Source organism: Mercenaria mercenaria, chromosome 11 (genome assembly GCF_021730395.1).
Source record: "Mercenaria mercenaria strain notata chromosome 11, MADL_Memer_1, whole genome shotgun sequence".
NCBI classification, from domain to species: domain Eukaryota; kingdom Metazoa; phylum Mollusca; class Bivalvia; order Venerida; family Veneridae; genus Mercenaria; species Mercenaria mercenaria.
In genome coordinates this window covers 78142979-78162246 of record NC_069371.1, presented here as the reverse complement: position 1 = coordinate 78162246, position 19268 = coordinate 78142979, and the positions used below count along the sequence as shown (strand labels likewise).

General features: G+C 33.4%; 1 protein-coding gene across 1 annotated transcript in view; it reads left to right on the top strand.

Moving 5' to 3' along the window:
- The window catches only part of LOC123532389 (calcitonin gene-related peptide type 1 receptor-like), a 50302-nt gene extending 31648 nt beyond the window's left edge, over positions 1 to 18654 (top strand). The window contains exons 2-12 of the mRNA XM_045313812.2: positions 3000 to 3117; positions 4103 to 4213; positions 6217 to 6314; positions 6763 to 6854; positions 8433 to 8583; positions 9361 to 9511; positions 9941 to 10001; positions 10390 to 10456; positions 15830 to 15912; positions 16256 to 16388; positions 17984 to 18654. Coding sequence (XP_045169747.2) covers positions 3000 to 3117; positions 4103 to 4213; positions 6217 to 6314; positions 6763 to 6854; positions 8433 to 8583; positions 9361 to 9511; positions 9941 to 10001; positions 10390 to 10456; positions 15830 to 15912; positions 16256 to 16388; positions 17984 to 18223 — 1305 coding nt within the window. The 3' untranslated portion in view covers positions 18224 to 18654. The remainder of the gene's footprint in view (positions 1 to 2999; positions 3118 to 4102; positions 4214 to 6216; positions 6315 to 6762; positions 6855 to 8432; positions 8584 to 9360; positions 9512 to 9940; positions 10002 to 10389; positions 10457 to 15829; positions 15913 to 16255; positions 16389 to 17983) is intronic.
- The last annotated feature ends 614 nt before the right edge of the window (positions 18655 to 19268 follow it).

Here is a 19268-nt window from a genome sequence, read left to right as displayed (position 1 = left end):
AAGTGATTTTTACGCGTGAGTGACTTTAGCCTCGATTAGACGTGGTCATCGAATAGTTCTCATCGAGACCTTTCGTTAGATACCCTACATGCCTAGGTTCCCTACAAGAACGAAAGAGAAAACCAGGGTGGTAACGCATGAATGATTTCGCTTTATATCCCAATAGCTCAAGAACGGTACTAGAAAGATCCGTAAAAGTATATATTTTCTGAATTGTCTTGACGAGACCTTTATAGGGGTGTCCTCCTTGACAAGGTTCGAACCCACCCTCGGAGTCCAAAGTGGTTTTTACGCGTGAGTGATTTTATCCTCGATTAGACGTGGTCATCAAATAGTTCTCATCGAGACCTTTCGTTAGATACCCTACATGCTTAGGTTCCCTACAATAACGAAAGAGAAAACCCGGGTTGTAACGCATGAATGATTTCGATTTAAATCCCAATAGCTCAAGAACGGTACTAGACAGACCCGTAAAAGTACATATTTTCTGAACGTGCTCGACGAGACCTTTCCAACGGTACTAACAATATGCCTCTACGACGACTTTGAATTTTGATGACGTCATTTCCGGTCCGAGTATCGATTTTCGTAATGTTTACCTCTCGACCTTTCCAAAAATGTCAAAAACCCGGAATGTCAAATTTGACCCTAAATCGCCGTTCTAGACGGATAAAACAATGAAATATTAACATAGGTTGACAATTAAAGGAATAACGTTATATAATACCCTCTATTGTCTAAAAATAGATAAACCGGGTAGTAATGGAATGTTGGATGCGGCACATGACGTCATGGTAATTTCCGATTGACTCACCTAGTCTCTATTGTTAGTTTGGAATGTTGGGTGCGGCTCCCCATTGTTCTAGGGCATTGACCCGTCCGCCATCTTGTTGCGCGATTATGACGTCATGGGTTTTTCGCCCGTTAGCCCCGCCCCACCACGCGATGACTCACTGTGACGTCATAGGGTCACTTGATGTGATCATTACCATTGTTCGGCTCGGTCGTGCGTGTAGCACCAGTAGCACCAGGCAAATTCCGAAACTGTGCCAACTATACTACTAATCACTATAGATTGTTTTAAGGCAATGGGTTTAATACACAGATCATGAACAATTCTAAACATAAATCCTTTCTTAGCTCTTAGCTGCTAGCACTTAAGATGATAAAAACAGTTTAGAAATAAATGCGGATGCAGACTCTTTAATGTCTATTAATTTAGATTATAAAATAAAATTTGTAGCTACGTACGTTCACATGTTTAGACGTAAAGGTTTTGACATTTTATTAGTCAATTATCTTTGCACAGTCAATCTAAATAGCACGGAACGGTAACCTTCATTTAGAGTAGTGGACTCAAAATGACACTCGGCAATTTCCGTGCAATATGTAACTTCCGTATGCGAGTTCGGCATCCTTCGGACATAACAGAAAATTAGTTTTCATAACAACCGGAGAATGCCGAAACCGCATTCGGAGAATACGTAAACGAACGGAAATTGCCGAATGTCATTACGGGTCCACTTCCTTAAAAGGCTATGTCAATGTGACTAAATATACATTTAACATTTGTTAAGCAAAGAGAGATATATTATTTGCAAGAGAGACTATAATGATTACAGACAAAGAAATATTCAGACAAAAAGTATCTAAATATCTATCCGTCAAGTTTCCTGTTTACACTGCCAATAACTGGCTGAATGTTGCTGAGATATCGAAAGTGAAAAGAACAGAAACTAAGTGAATCATTTAACAGTTTTAGTTGTTAGACGGGTCAAATGAAGTGATGTATTGGTGTATGCCATCTTTGAATATGGTTTGTCCTGCTGGAATTTCTTCTTTTTTTTATTTATTCAAGCTTCCAGCACAAAGAGTATTTTCACGTTTTAAGATAAAGCGAGATCACGTAGTGGAACTTCTATGTGACCATGTAATTAGTAACAGCAACAAATGCATTCTTTGCTTCTAAAGGATATTTTCACTGATTTTACTGACTATGAAATAGTAAAAGGACTTTTGTGTGTATTGAACACTTTGTCAAAATATGGTTTAACAGTATATCACAAAACAACAGAAATTATTAGTAAACGAACAACATCTGGACAAACAACGTATCTGTCCAATACATGTTTTATTGTTCTGTCCCATAGAATAGGATACTTAAAATATTCTAAGGGAGTTGTTCCCCTTTAAAAAAAGAATGTCATTTGTAAAGAAATAAATGTAAACAATTGTCAAAAACAATGTTTTACCTAGTTAAGTTTTAACACTGGTGCATTGTTGCAAATGCATCAAAACGACGACATTTAACAGGTTTTTTTTTAAAAAAAGATGCGTTTTTAACGGAGCTAAACTGTCAAGAAGTGTGCCCCCTTCACGCAGTCCCTTTCCACATATCAATACATATATGAGTAAATCGACAATGGTTTTATAGAATAATATACATTTGTACATAGGCTGTTTAATTTTCATGTAAAACAATGTTTTCTTTCTATGATTTGGTGATGTTCAAACTTTTTTTCCGAAACCTGGACCTAACTCTTAAAAGTTATCGAAATTTATGTTCTATGAATCTAGACTAACAGGAAGTAAAGATTAATTAAAGTCTTTTACATTGTTCTGTATATTACGCTTTGTGCAGTTTTTGTACACTTTAAAATGCTTTACAATTGAAATCATAGATGATACACACTTTAATATACCGAAATGCACCAATTCTTCTCTTTATATGCAGTTACTGACATTTAAAGTTCATTCTACATAAATAAAGATAAAACAATTTTCTTTAATATTTGAAGAAAACTCCTGAGGCGTTCAAAAGAATATTAAATCATGTGACTGGAGTGCGATTATTAGATACAAATACAACTTTAATGTTTGGAACAACTTTAAGCCTTGTTTCTCTACGAAACATTGATATACAAATGGTTCTCGTTTACATTTCAGTTAACGTCTTTGATGTTGTTTGGAATACATTCCGATCGTCTTATCTTTTGTAGAGCACTGAGTATATCTGTGATAGCCTGGACGAACATGAGTGTACCAGATGGAAAGACTGTTGTAGATCAGCCGAACAGTGTTGCCAGCATCAACGGGACACACCTTTGCCAACTAAAAGTAAGACTGGCAGTACATTATTACTTATATATCAGGACAAAATATACGGAATATATCATCCGCATACCATAAACAAATAACTATCGTGAAAATTATGAATTCTACTAGAGAATTAAACGGTTTTCCTTAGAAATGACTACACCTTTTGTAATTATATTGAGTTTTGGAGAAAATGCTATCTGGTAATCGAGAAAAATGTCAAATTAATGTTCAGTACTTTATAATGACAACATGATTACTTTTAGCAAAATCTTTGAATTTACGCGAACAAAGTTATTTCATGAACTAAGGTTTTCACGAAAGTAAAATTTCCATTAATATTAAAGTTTTTGAGAAAATATAGTAATATTATCCTAAAATGGAAATAGTAAATTCAGAACACTTCTCGAGATATATTTTTTTTTTTGCGAAAACCCTTAAGTTTCGCGATAATAAAACAAATCTTTCACGAAGAGAAAGGAAATGTATTGTTAAAATGAATTGTTGTCGTATGCCGTACTCGGCACTCTTGTGAATTTATCATCTGAAAGTGAGTCTTTCACTTAAATGAATGAAAAAATATTTTCTAGAAAATATCTCGCGAATTTGCTTTGATTTTTTTATGAAATCTAACCTGTTATCGTAAACAAACATATGCCAACATACTGTGAATTAACTCTAACCAGTGTTACATTAATACATTAAACGTGCATATTGAGCAAAAGCAGACGGCTGAAGTTATAACGCCATTTAATATTTTCTTGATGATACTGCTGCTCCAATATAACACCCGCATATTACATCTTTGTTGAATACGAATATGATTGTTTATTCTAGAACCTGCTTAATAGCTAAATTGTCTGCAACTCAGGCAGTAAATGCATGCTGATGTAACATTTATAATGACCTCCAAGTGATTCTGTTTACAAACAGAGAGTGTGTCGTCCGCCATACGTTATCCATCAATTTGTTTTTCACTTTATTTTGATATATATTTCTTTACTAGAAAAATTCTGTCCACGCACTTGGGATGGCTGGGGCTGTTTTGACGATACCGATCCTGGAGATACCGTTAAGATTTCGTGTCCAAGCTACATAAAATATGGAAGTCTGCAAGGTTTGATTTTTTTTATTTAGTTGTTTTGTTTTTCCATGAAGAAGATTTCATTTTTAAACAACAACTATCTGCAAAGTAAAATATTGTCTCCATCAGTAAAAATAAATAATTTATAAAGCAAATTTTTATTTTTGTCTGGAGTGTTATGGTTGAAGATATGCAAAGTGAAAGGGACAAGTCATAGATACACGCTAAAAGAACGTTATTGCAAAACGATAAACGATAAGCTATAGAGTGATTCAGTCTATCTTGCATTTCCATAAAAAACGAACACAAAACGATAGGCCAAGTACAAATGTGATGAGAGTATGTCAAACTGGTGCATATGGTGCTTTTAAAAGTCCATAATACCTTTGTTTAAAATGTGGTTGCAATAAGTTTTTGTTATGAAGATAATATCATTTATTTTCTTGTTAATTTTTATATTCAATAATTGTTTTTCTATAATATTTGTCATAGGTTTGAATATTGGAACATATAATAAGGTATAATTGAATCAGTTTTTTTAGTTACCCCCCTTTTTGACTCAGAAATTCATGTGTAATATCTGAATTAGTGTTTATCTAACCATTTCATTATGCACATTGAATTTCTCTATTTGGACAACTGCTTTATCTGATTTTGACATAACATTAAAAGCCTTATGGAACTTAAAAGACATTAGTACGTGCTAGACAGTCATTTAGTCAGTGAAAAAAAGCGATGACAGAACGAATGACCGCATTAAGCTCTTTAGCTGTAATGTATGTCATTAGGTAAATATACAAGGTCAGTGTTGGGATTAGGAAGTGCCACTTTTGTGCTGTTGCGATGTTCATTAAAATATAAAAAATGAAGGAATTCAACAGACTTTGCTTATGAATTTTAACGTTTTAGTCTTGCTATTAATGATATGTTAATGGTCTGTATATGTTTGAGTTCTATTCACACATAATAAAAATAGCAATTGAGATAATGAAGTATAATGTGCGATTTTATGCGTGCTTATGTATGAGTACAGTTACTAGTGGCAATAAAATAATGTTTTCATTCTTATAGATTCGTACTGTTTACTTTAAATTATATTAAGATTATAATTTGAAAACAACAGTTTAGTTTCTACTACTTTATTTTAGCTTGAGTGTGTTGAAAGCTTCAAGCTTTTTTAAACCACTCTCAGGTCCGCTTCCTTGAAAAACCGGTACTGGTGTCGTATAAGAACCGAGTGGGTTTAAAAATATGCATGTATCATTAACATAGATAAATTGACAATCGTGCTACCTAATTTGATATAAGTTTCATTTAAGGTGATAGAAGGTGTATAAGGTTATCATATATACAATTATCGCATCTGTATATTGTCTGTACACAAGCAATAAAATTCGGTAAATCTTATACGTAGGCCATTGTAAATGTAAATGAAAGTTAACATTACAATCAGTGGCATATTATAGCGATATATGCCGTTCAAACGTCTACCAACGGCACCAGTATGCCTCCAGTGATAGGCGTTACTAGCTAATGAAGGTTCATTACAATTTTATACAGACGACATAAACAGGTTTTATGAGACAATGGCCGGTGTTTGATTTTTATCACTGCCCTTGCGTGTACAGTCTGTCATAAATACATTTCAAATGAGCTAGCTTTTATAACCTTTCTCTGACATATGTTTTTATTTATGTTTCTTATGACTTTGTTCTTGTATGCAATATAAGTTTGAAATACAAATTCAATCCGTTGAAACAGACCAAGAAACAAAAAATTTACTGCCGGTTGTAAGTTTTTTTTTAAAAAATCTTTTTGTTATTCCATGCAGAAATTATGCTTTGAAACATGAAATTGAAATACATTTTGTTTCGTGAAGATGTGGGTTTACTTTATACCTTTATTTTCAAACGACAAAAAGAATAAACATGACGACAGCTGATACAGTTTGCTAATACACGTGCAAGAATTACCAGACAAATCAACTTTAAATGCATAACATTAGAAACCATAATAGAAAATTCGTATTTTATCAGGTCATGTTGAGAAATCTTGTACAGACAATGGAACGTGGGTGTTACATCCGGACACTGGGAAAGAATGGACAAGCTACAAGGGGTGTGTAAATATAAAGGTAGGAATTTGTATTTTAATATATATGTCTAGCCTCAAATGATGACAGTTTATACATAAGATTTTTACTTATGTTTTGAATGAGTTTTCGAACATCTGACCATTTTATATAAAAAGACAAGTATTTTAAGAGATATCGGCGCAACTGTAATATAGATACATGAAAAGACTACATAGGTCTTATATTCATTGCTTACTGAAATTAATGGTATTAGTGAAGTATTATGACTTGCAAAACTACTCATGTCAAAAATACATTACGTTCTCTATTTCAGAGAAAATGAGGACTGGATATATGAGTCTTAAATATATTATTTCCTGTATTTCGGAGTATGACCTTGATAGAATATGCGGGATGGCTTTTTATTCTAAAACAATGGGTTATAAGCGGGTTGGTATTTAGGATAAAAGCTGATTAATTCTAAAGCATATTGGTTCCTATTTTTCAGGGTATCGGCGGGGTGGTTTATGCAGAGGTGGCAGCAAATGCATTCAGTCTTCTGCTTCTTGTTCCGTCTGTGGCAATTTTTCTGACATTCAGGTAAACATAAAACATGAAGCGATGCAATATATTGTAATACATCTTGAGAACAATAAAATGCGCTAATTTGAAATTTCATTTATGACCCTTATTAGAGAAAGCAAGACATGATATCTGTTGAATTAATGGCCATATTAATGACCTTGTTTATTTGTCAAAAAAGTAAGTTATAGTTTATAAAATGCAGATTTCCAAAATTATCAAAACGATAGGTAAAAGATCAAATTGTCTGAATCTAATAAACAGTGGCCGTTTCTTTAGAAATGTCAGGAACAAATTAAAGTTGACTAGAAATACAAAATGTATAAATTTTCTATAGAAATGGCACGAGACATGTTACAACTTGACTAGAAGTACAAAATGATACATACTAATAACAGAACGGTAAATAAAGAGGCGGAGGAATGCATTTCGGATGCAGCTACCATAAAAATATATTAAAGGAGTAAAGCGCCATATTCAGTGTGTGTTGTAGGTGTCGTAGGAAAATCGAAATGTTTTCTGTGTTTACAGAGCGCCTACGCTAAAAAGGCTGGTCACAATCGGTTGATCCAGTTTTGATAATTGACAGGTTTTGAACTTAATTCTGATATCCTCTATCCGTTCCTCCTATATGCTGTTATAACATATGCTATGTCTGGACATAGCTTCTTTTTATGACCATTATGGGAGAAAATAAGATATGAAATAATACTGTGATTACTGGCCATATAAATGACCTTGTTTATTTGTCAAAAAATTAATTTATGATTTATTAAATGCAGATTTTCACAATTATCAACATAATTCGTAAAATATTACATAGTCTGAATCTAATAAACAGTGGCAGTTTCTTTGGAAATGACCAAAAGGTATGAATGCTCTCAATTTCATTTAACGTATAATTTAGATTTAATGCATAATTTAGATTTTCATATATTCTATTAAAGGATTTGACAGGTTTTCAATATTGTATTGGTATGTATGTACACGAGGAATCCCCTTCCGCTGTTTGTAGACACTCAGTGACACTACTATAATTTTCATAATTACAGAGTTTGAGATTCCTAACTTGTATACTATCTTTAGAAATCTTCGTCCCCAGCCTCTCCCCCGCCCTCTCAAAAACCCAAAGGAACCCACCACTAAACCAGTTCCGTCTGAAGAAAATCATTTCCCTGCATGCAAATAACACCATATTCGGAAATGAAATAATAACTAATCAATGCCACACTGCAACTGACCGTTAATTAACTTCCTCTTAACCCGATGTATTAGAGAGAGTTATTAGTAATTAATATCTTATCAATCATAATTTCCCTAATATATCTTTATTTAGCGCCGCTGTGCGACAACCTACATTGTGGCTTTATTACCAGTATGGGTACTAATTCGCCTGAACATTCGTGCAGTCTGATCTGAATCTGTCCGCTTATCAGTACCGTATAAGTGCTGAAATTGATGAACTAGCAGTATGGATGCAAGGATAAACAAATTTAGGATATACACTGATCTTGATGCTTACTGGTCGCGATATCCGATAACGTCGATTTTTGCTAAACGACACTCAAATATTCTCAGTTATTCTTTTTATTTCAGGCAACTGCGAGGTCAGCAACGTATACAATTGCATGTCTGTCTGTTTGTTTCGTTTATCATGACTTCAGTGCTTAATATGATTTGGGAGCTGGTTGTGTACAGTGACCGGATACAGAACCCAGCACATGAAACTTTTATGTTTCAAAGACAGGTCAGTGTCATAATAAACATCCTATTATTCAATTTATTTTGAACTTTCAAGGTATAAAGGGTAAACTTTGTGGCGAACAGATCAACATGGCAGTTTAAGTAGAAACTGACTATGAACTTTAGGCTGTTTCACTTGCTTAACACACACAAAAAGCTGTTTATTCCAACAAAAAGAGTCATGATATTTAGCTTTGCTATATGTTTTAAAATTATATAGATATTTCAGAAATTTTGAATATTTGTCAAGTCAAACTACATGTCATTTTAATACGAAACTGGAATTAAATAATGATTTTTAGCACTTAATTTCTTTACATAGACTAATTACACATTGAAAGATTAATAATTACATGGCATATGATGTAAACAAAATATTTTTATTGCGAGAGACTTTTAACATACTTAAGCTTTCAGTATTAATATTTTAAATTGGTACATTGATACATGCTTTGAGATATCACGTTTTTATTTGTTTTCACCAACACGTTCATGCCTTTGTCTGAAATTATTTTCGAACGTGCAGAGCCGTCCAGATGACCGTTTACGTGTATATGTTTGAAGCACTTCAAGTTACATTTACTGGGTGAATGATACGTTTAACGGCGTGTCAGAACAAAATCATACATACAGAGATCTAATTAAAATATAATTACTATTATCGTGCCTTAGGCAAATTGTGTTTGATTTTGTAAAATTGAAACTTTACAACACGGTAAAAAAACAGATTAGCAGAAACAAATTCATACTGCAAATACCATATCTCTGAATTCTATTACAGAACACATGTAAACTAATCAACATCCTTGGTCGCTACGCAACCGCTACATCTTTCTTCTGGATGTTTTGTGAGGGACTGTTTTTACATCGTCTCCTCGTGCACGCCTTCCGTAGCCCACGCAACATAAGGCCGTATTGTGCCATTGGGTGGAGTAAGCATTCTTCATCTACTTTTTGCACTTAATATAAATATTTTTAACGCTTTAATGCGTTATACATTTTTTGTATATAGTGTTTACTCCAATTTGCAGGCTGAAACACTTCTTAATGAAACAAACATTGCACGAGTTTTAGCCCTTCTCCTTACATTATACTCTATAGTTTTAATACATTTTCCATCCATTATCGAAAAAGAGTAGAAAAATTTAATGACCATTCTCTTACATTTTGAAAACCTGAAAGCGGTACATTATAACACAGGTTAAGCAATTAGCCAAACAGTTACCTCATACTATACTGGAACACTACCCATATTTTGTAACACCTATTTTTGTGCAAAACTTTACACTAAATTTAATAAATTCAAAAATGACATTTGAAAAAGACCAAAACATCAATATAGTTGATTTTTTTATTCTCAGTTGGACCATCAATCCCAGTATGTGTGTATTCTATAATGAGGTGGAAGTTTGCAAACGACATGTAAGTAGGAAGTTAAGACACCGACTTTGTAAAGGTACCTGTATACGTCGAAAAAGATCTTGATATCAGTATTGAAGATGCAACCATTTCCCACTTATCATATATTTCTTTTTCAATTTTATATTGATTCACATCTTGTAAAATTTTACCACAGTATAAAACATAACGGCTAATAGTATGACAGTTTTATTCAATATAGTCGAATTTCTAGTTTTAATGGTCGAGACCCTTGTTTACTTTCCTGGCAGTACAACAGACACGCAGAGGCAAGTTGTTAGACCACTGACCTTAACAAGTCAATTAAATAACTTTCTTAAATGCGATCATCTTATGTTCGTTTTTGCTTCACATTTTGAAATATATGTAGAATATTGCGATACAATTTCAGCTGCTGGGTCAATAATGCCGGTGCATTTGAATGGATATTATACTCTCCAAATCTTTTAAGCATACTAGTAAGTCCTTTTTGTGTTCTCTTTAAGAAGGATATATAAAATCCATTAGTAGCAGATGTAACTATAATCTGTCCAAAAACTTTAGATAGACAGATTTATTATATTGTATTATATTTTCGTTTTGATTCTAAAATAATAGGTATTCAAACAAAAGTATTTTGTTAGCTTGTCTTGCTTATTTACCCGGCTGATATCAATCTAAAATATGGCGAACTCTTGCCAGATTTTGTAGGGAACTTAGATTAACCGCTTCTAGAAGAAATACAAATAATTGAAATCAGGACATGTCTATCCATAACTGAAATGATAAACGTTATTTCGTAACCATCTTTTTGGTCTAATGATGTGAATTGGAAAATAATTTGATTTTTGCTATGTTGCAAACGTTTAAAATGATCACCCATCAAATTAGCCAATAATTTCAGGTGAAAAAAGCAATTGGGAAAATAATGTAAGAACATTTTGTAAAGTTACATTAATTATTCAAAATGTCAAAGGAAATGTTACATTTTGAATATCAAAAGGTAAATTATAAGACTATTCTAATTTTATAACTATACTTACTGTATTTCAGACATACCAAAATAAAATTTGCTTATAAAAGTGTTATTCAAAATAATGGAATTGTTTTATTAGGTTTGCTTATAGTATTTTACTCAACAATTACATTCCTATGTGTCATTTTTTGTCCTACTTCGGAGAGATGCACATTTTTGGTCCATTCTACATGTTGTTTTTGTTCTTTCGACCAAGCAAACCGTGCTTAGTTACGAAATAGCTTCAAATTTATATAGGTCTAGTTTGAAAAATCTTTTTATACTTTTGCAGAACTGAATTCGCTAATACTGATTATAACATAATAATCGAAAAGTTGTTAGACTTGCATTATATTCATGGACTTTCTGCAAACAAGATGGGAAGATGCATCTATTATACAATCAAGTGGAGACCATTTCTAATATTCAAGCAATATATATATCAACTGTAGATAAAATCGTTCCCATTCAGAATCATTTGTGAGGCAGCTGCAATTTATTAGTGCCGCACTTATTTAATGCATAAAGCTGTAACACTAGATGCAATAGGTTTACGTCGAAATCGTAAAATAAACTTTAGAATCTTTTCTAAATACTTTTCAAATTACTATGGAATATGTTATACCCTTATTTAGAAAAGTATAATTGTTAGTAAACATGCAAAAATAACGGCTTATTGAAAACATGCAATATCATATACTTCTATTCACATCAATGCCTTAACCCATTTAGAAGCGGCTCATAAAAAAACTTAATTATTCTAGCTCATATTTTATTGTTATTGTAGTCATTTAAAACATTTGCTTAGAACTCCATATTTAAAAGTGGCATGTGAGATAACGTTTTGACACGAACTAATGCAAGTTGATCCCGATAAGGCAAAATATCCGGAAAACAGGTATGTTGTGTGTTGTGGGGGGGGGGGGGGGGGGGGGGGGGCGTGGGGGGGAGAAGGGGGCTACTCCTCCAAATATGCTTTTTAAATTATGAATAAAACTGAACATTTGCGCATGTTTAAAACGATTTCCTTACTAAATTTCATTTTGAGGTGTTTTTACCTGTCAGAGATACATTATTCTATTATATAAATTAATGAGAAAAAATGTATGATTGCTTAATGTTTTTTCTTATAGTCTGGCGACTTTGATCTAACATATTTATATCAAACTGCATTTCACCACTGAGATTATATACTGTGCTAGTCTGTCGTATGACTGTAGACAAAATATTTATAAATGTACTTTTACATATGTTTCTAATTCATCAAAGTACATTACAATATGGACAGGCTACCTCATTAGTATATGTTAAAATTGCTTCTGCATTATAAACGATAAACCTACGTACCATTACCACGACTTTAAGTAAAGGTGGAACAATTGCGGTATGGTAAATGTGTATGTTACCGGATGTGACCAATGGGAAAACTGCATTGTGACACGACATGAATACGTTTTCTGTAGGGTTCCGAGAAGTATAACTCCCAAAATATGTAAAATTAGACTGAATATTTCAAGTGGTAGTAATAAGATACACATCACCATTGTGGTTTACAAATTTATATTTTGGTATGAAATACATGCTTTTTTAAGCGCGTGTGCAGACTACCGCCTTCTGTAAGCTAACACGTCCATATGTTTCATACCCAGATATGAACCACTAAACCAAAGTCTATTTCTTAATGAAAGGGAATGTAAGATGAATATAAGCATTTTTAACACAACTTCGTACTGCATTTGATGAAATGAAAAGAAATAAATAGTTCTACCGAAGTAATTTGGCTTCCAAAACGGAGCTACAAATATCAGAACGTTTGGATGTACGATTGCTCACAGACGTCGCGTCGTCATTCTTTTGTGATTATACTAGACATTAGTCATAAGACACTTTCATGATGATGCATGCTAGTATAAATATATGCCGTAAGTTAAAAGTTTATTTATAAAAACAGTTAATGTAATGCAAAACTGAATCAGTGTAAACAATGTTGAAGAAAGACAAATAAAAAATGTGCTTATATGATATAAATAGCAAATTAGCAGTTTCCATTTTGGTATGTACTACATTGATGCGTTCGAAAATACGCACCCCTTAACATTTAAAACCACGAATATATTTAGCTGATTTTTATTTTACACTATCGCCATAGACCTTTAGGATGATAGGTAAATAATAGCTCTGTAAGACTTTTTCATGCTTTGTGTGATTAAATTATGTTCTGATATCAATTTTCTTTCACTCTAAAAATATTCATATGTCAGATATAAATACAGTTTGATTAACGTAAGAAATAAATCGGGACTTAGTACTGTTCGTTTGAGTATATCTTTAATTACGTTAGTTTGCAAAACTATATAGAATGATACACACATCATGCCATTACAAAGAGTAAAACAGCTTTGTTAGATTTATAGAAACATTTCACTTAAAATATCACACCCATGTCTTTATATAAATCACCCTATTAAAAATATCGCATTTTAATTAGATATATTAAAAACATTTTGGTTCAATTCTTGCGCATCTGAGTTCTGAACTGTGATAAAGCAGGTGAATAACCCACTCGACGGCCTTCTTTATTTTTATTCTAACATGGTCATTGAAATTTTATGATAAAATTTTGCTGGGCTTCATTTATCCAAGTAGTAATAAACCGGACGTCATGCCACCATTTGACGTCATAATGGACTTCATAATGCTGTCCAGCTTGCTTACGGAAGGTCGGTGGTTCTACCCAGGTGCCCTTTCGTGATGAAATAATGCACGGAGGGGCACCTGGGGTCTTCCTCCACCATCAAAGCTGGAAAGTCGCCATATGACCTGAATTGTGTCGGTGCGACGTTAAACCCAACAAATCAAATCAAATCATAATGCTGTCTTACCGGTCCGCGCGATAACCGTTGTTTATCACATATTCTGACACAACCGAATTCATTTTCCTAGCTGATTATTGTGTACTTTTATATATCAGTACACTTTCCTGACGTCACAATTATTTAGTGGTGGGCCGGTGGTCTAGTGGTAACACGCTTGACTGTCAATCCAGAGGTCCGGGGTTCGAATCCCGGTCCAGGCACTGGAAATTTCTGAGATGCTCTTGAGTGCCCCCCCCCCCCCCTCCCCAACCTCACTAGAGGCCTATACTGGTTCTTCCCAGGAAAGACGGCTTCGCGTGTATCGGTGCTATACACCGGGCACGTTAAAGAACCAAACTGTCTATTCGAAAAGAGCTAGGCTAAGTTAGCCGAACACGTATCTGAAACATTCTTTCTGTCTAATCTGGGGGCTTTATCTCACTCTGTCCCTCTGGTCAGATCGCTCTGTGTCTGTACTAGCAGAGGATGATTTCGCGCCCTGTGTGGCTGCAGTTGCTGTAAAGCGCCTTTGAACGTGTTTATCATGAAAAGGGCGCTATATAAATCTGGTATAATAATAATAATAATAATGATAATAATAATTACGTCAGTCGCGCAGGAAAACGAAATCAAGACAAAATAGAAAATAGGCAAATACTAGCATATGATAGATGTCGTCAAAGATGTACTTTAAAGTCCTTCGTAACGTGTTAGAATCGAAATAATATATCAAATTTAGTGATTTGCTCTTCATTGTTTGTCATCTGATGCGTATTATTATATCACTCGAGCTACGCCCAGGTGATATTAATTCTTATTTCTTTAATATACAGAGACTGACTACATTCTTCTTTGTTTAACTTGCAACCAAATCCAGCTATGTCAGAATGTGCAATTTATTTAATGGTAAATCGGCATGAATGATTCCACTCAATTATTCTTTTTGAGACCACGAACCTTTTAATCTAAATACATAAGTGACTGGATACTTGTAACTTACCAAAATTATAACACATTAATAACGGTAATGCGACAAATATGCACAATCTATTTACATTTACCGATTACCTCCCTTTTAATTGCGTTAACTGATTTGTTTTCAGGAAACTGATATATTCGATCGCGGATAATGTCACAGAAGTGTAATAAGTGTTGTTTTAAGGGTTTTGTATTGAAAAATGAGTATTATATTACAAACATTTTACGGTAATTTTGATAAAAATGAAGGACCGGTAGCTGTTTATAAACCACAATGAATATTTTTGTCTTTTTCTGAAATATATTATTTATTTACATTATTTCAATTTTGCATTCCAATAAAGATAAATTATATAACAATTTTGTCAGGATTCATTAAAAAATATAACTACTAAGAGCATTTTTATCAAAATAACGGAAGTCGTTGCGCACGAATAAACTTGAGAGTAAACCTGTTTTTGATATGATAAATAGAAAGATATTAATACAAAACACTTAAATCCCAAAAATCTTAATGTTTTATTAAAAATTGAGCGAAATATGACGATTTAAAAAGAAATTTGCTGAAAATATCCTTTATATGAGTTGTCTGCCCCTGACAAGAGAAGGTGCGAAAAGTCAGTGTTCCATATCCAGATTTCTATTTGACATAACCTTCAATCATTTTATGTTCATGGCTTGTCTCTACTAAAAAGTGCAAGATCGAATGACTTATAAGCCGGGCTATATTTTGGTATCATTTATGTTGTTTATTTATCATACATAGAAAAAAACAAAGGCCTGAGATATTTCGTATGATCGGAATATATATATGTGCGAGACATCTTTTCTCCAAGGATGTGCTTTTAGGGTAACATTTTACGGTTTACCTGCTTTATGAATGAATACAAATAATTGAAATCAGAGACATGGTCTAACCATAACTAAATAATTAAACGTGTTAGTATTTCGCCTAAACATCTTTTCGGTTCTAATGATGCTGAACATGCCCTGCTGTATTACAGATCAATTTGATATTTTTGCTGGGAATTCTGCGAATACTGTTAACACAACTTCACCAACATCCAAATGAGCCAAGTAATTACAGGTAAATATTAAGCAAATTTTTTGCCAAAATAATGTTAAAGAACATTTTTGTAGAGGTTGTTTAAATAACATTTAATTCAATATCATGTCAGGACGGGAAATGAATTTACATTTTGAATATCACAAAGAGTCACAATTAATGTTATTCTATGAATTGTGTATAACATAACTCACTTGTAACTGTCATTCAGACATACCAAAATATAAATTGTCGCGTATATACAGGTTATTTGCGGAATACTTTATAATGGAATTGTTTTGTTTAGCGGTGTTTGTTAATCAGTTTTTTTTACTTATCATAACACAGTTCAGCATTCTATTTGTTCTTTTTTGTCTTATTTCAGAAGAGCTATAAAGGCAACATTTGTGCTGGTTCCGCTATTTGGCCTACAGTTGTTTCTTGTCATATATCGTCCAAGCAAGTCCAAGTGGCTTAACGTCTACGAAATAGCTTCAAAACTCATCATAGGGTCTCAGGTTGCATATCTTGTTTGATATTATTATGAAGAAAATAAATTCGCAAATAATTACAGATTTATAAATAAAATTCTGAAAAGTTTGTATTACCACTCTAGATTATGTGTACGATGGTTGTGAACTTAAACAAATGCAACTCACTCCTCACTTATCTTGCAATCAACGTGGGTGTCACATTTGGCAAGTATTCAAGGACATTTATTATCTACCTGTATGCTAAAATTCGGTTTGATTTCATCGAACCGTTTCGTTGAGGCAGCTGCTCAATTACTTAGTCATCGTACTTAATTTAATAATGGGGGGAAAACGTTCTGTACATAGGACTGCAATTAGGGTTTACGTGAAATGTAGAAATAAACTTCTAGCACAAAATCTATTTCTAAAGATGTTTGTGATATTTATGGGAATAATGCGGTGTCATACAGCACCGTTATTCATTGGAAAAAAAACGTTTCAAGGCAGGGGAAGAGCACTTGGAAGATAAGACGGGTGGGGGTCGTCTTAAAACGACAACAACCAAACATAATACAGCAAAAGTGTATGAACCGCTTACCAGTAAACCTAGATTTACTATTCGACAGTTATCCCACCGTTCAGACTTGTCTTGTATTTATTCTGTGTTAACTTAATTTTGAAAAATATCCTCTAAGTAAACAAAAAAACAAAGACAAATATCAAACAGGGAATGCCACGTACCAAAATCGCAGCCTCACCAAAACGAAACCCACAGTACGCAGACGTGCACACCACACACACACACACACACACACACACGGCCAACACATGAGGACAAAACGAACAAACAAAGGAACACAGTGGGGCACCGCCTTGGAACGGTCAGTGGCAAAAAACACCACTGGCGGGCTTAAACCGGTTTATGGTGCGCACCCAACCTCACTCTTACCCCCACCATGTTCCAAAGGCACGGGACAAGTTTGTGTTTGGTTGATAGTACTACATGTTGGCTGAAGTAAAACTATTTTTAAAATGCCGGTGTTCCAGTGGAATGATATATATCCAGACCTTGCCCTATGTGACTATGTTTCTTCCTTACAAGAAGTTTTTGTCAGGGCGCAGGAATACATCAAGGAACGCCCTGGGTTCAATTATCTTTCGGTGCTTTAATAGTGTACCTTTTGGAGATTGTCAAAATGCTTCTAAATCATTGAAATCATTTGAAATTGTGTAAAAAGTACAAAGCAGAGTAGTTTCAAAAATTACGTTGAAAGTTGTTGCAAATCATTTCTTTAATAAAAAAAAAACTTTAAAAGATGGAGTTAGTTTTGGAACATTCCTCTTACTACAAACCATTTAAAATTACCCATGAAGGCGAGTTTGCATTTCTTAGCTTCCTTTAAACTTAATTTCAGATGTTATATGTTAATGAACAAACAAAGACAAAAATAAGTTATTTAGAATTCCGTCTGCTATAAATTGTTCTTATTACTAGAAACGAAGGCATGATGCGTTACTGAAACACAGTCAGGTCACACAATGTATGAATGAATATACTGTTACAGTTTTATACTATTTTTTAGAACACCCTCTGATTATCTTATTATTATTCCTTCTAATAACTTCATATCTACTTTCAGGGAGGCATCATAGCACTTGTATTTTGCTATTTCAATGGAGAGGTAATTACCTGCCTGAAGAATTCACTGAGAAAACTGGAAATTTTTAAATCAAAAAGACATTCCCTGGTAACAAACTATACGGTAGTGTCACAAAGGTTTAGAGAAAATGATAATTTTGCAAGGGAGAAAACTGAAATGTATGACGTGGAACATATTATGTTAACGGAACCTAACCGCACTGGCAATGGAAAAATATAATTAACATAATACTATACTTAAAGTGATTGATTGCTTTAAAACTAAAGCTATGCTGAATATGTATGAACCATAAGCACAGAAATATGGAGACAAGAGAACTAAAAAGGAATGCAAAAAAGGCAGACATATTACCGCAAGGCACAGAAACCTAGAAATACATTAACGAACATGAAAATCCACTTAAACAGAATAGATATTACTACATTATGAAGCGAACGTTGACATATATAAAGAAAAAGACTGGAAAAGATAACGGATTTGCACAAGATTATGCATTTTGGTTATCAGTAAAACGGCTACCAACCGTCGATATTTCTGTCTGCTTCTTTCATTTCTGATAGAAATGTTATTGTCTGATACTCTAGAAATTATTGTAATGCTTCTGTTTCAGCTGCACGTACAAACAGACATTACATTGGTTCTGTTTATTATCATAGCTATTGTTTTGCTTCAAATGTATAGTTATAGGCTTTTTGAATCGTCAGATATCCTTAAAAATGAGAATCATCTTTAACAGCTCTTCCTGAAACATTTGACATCGTCACTTAGCTCTGATTCTTTTGCGATGAGCCTAAAGAGAAAATGGGGTTTCAGACATATTTCATGATCTCAAGAGACTTTGTAAGTCTAATATAGCTATTATTTCTCTATTAGTGCTAGTGTCTCCGTTGAAACTAATTAACTATAACCCAAAATAGATCAGACTAATAAAAGTTGATCTTATTATCATGCCGACTATTTCTAAATGCACAGAGCAGCCAAAATCATCGACTAAATGCAGTATGTCTTTTTGGAAACGCTGAGTTCTTGGTATCATTTTGTTAGTATTGAAGAGCTTTTCCTGCTCTTGGTATTTACGTATTAATAAACTGATTAATACGACAAACAGTTATTAGAAGAAAGCCAAATGTCTGGTTAACCATTAACATTTTATTTTCCTCTGAATGCTACAAATAGACTTATGACATTGTAGAATTAGAACGACGTAGTGTTGTGTTATCTAACTGCAATGTGAAAAATTCTTTTTAAATAAAAAATATTATTC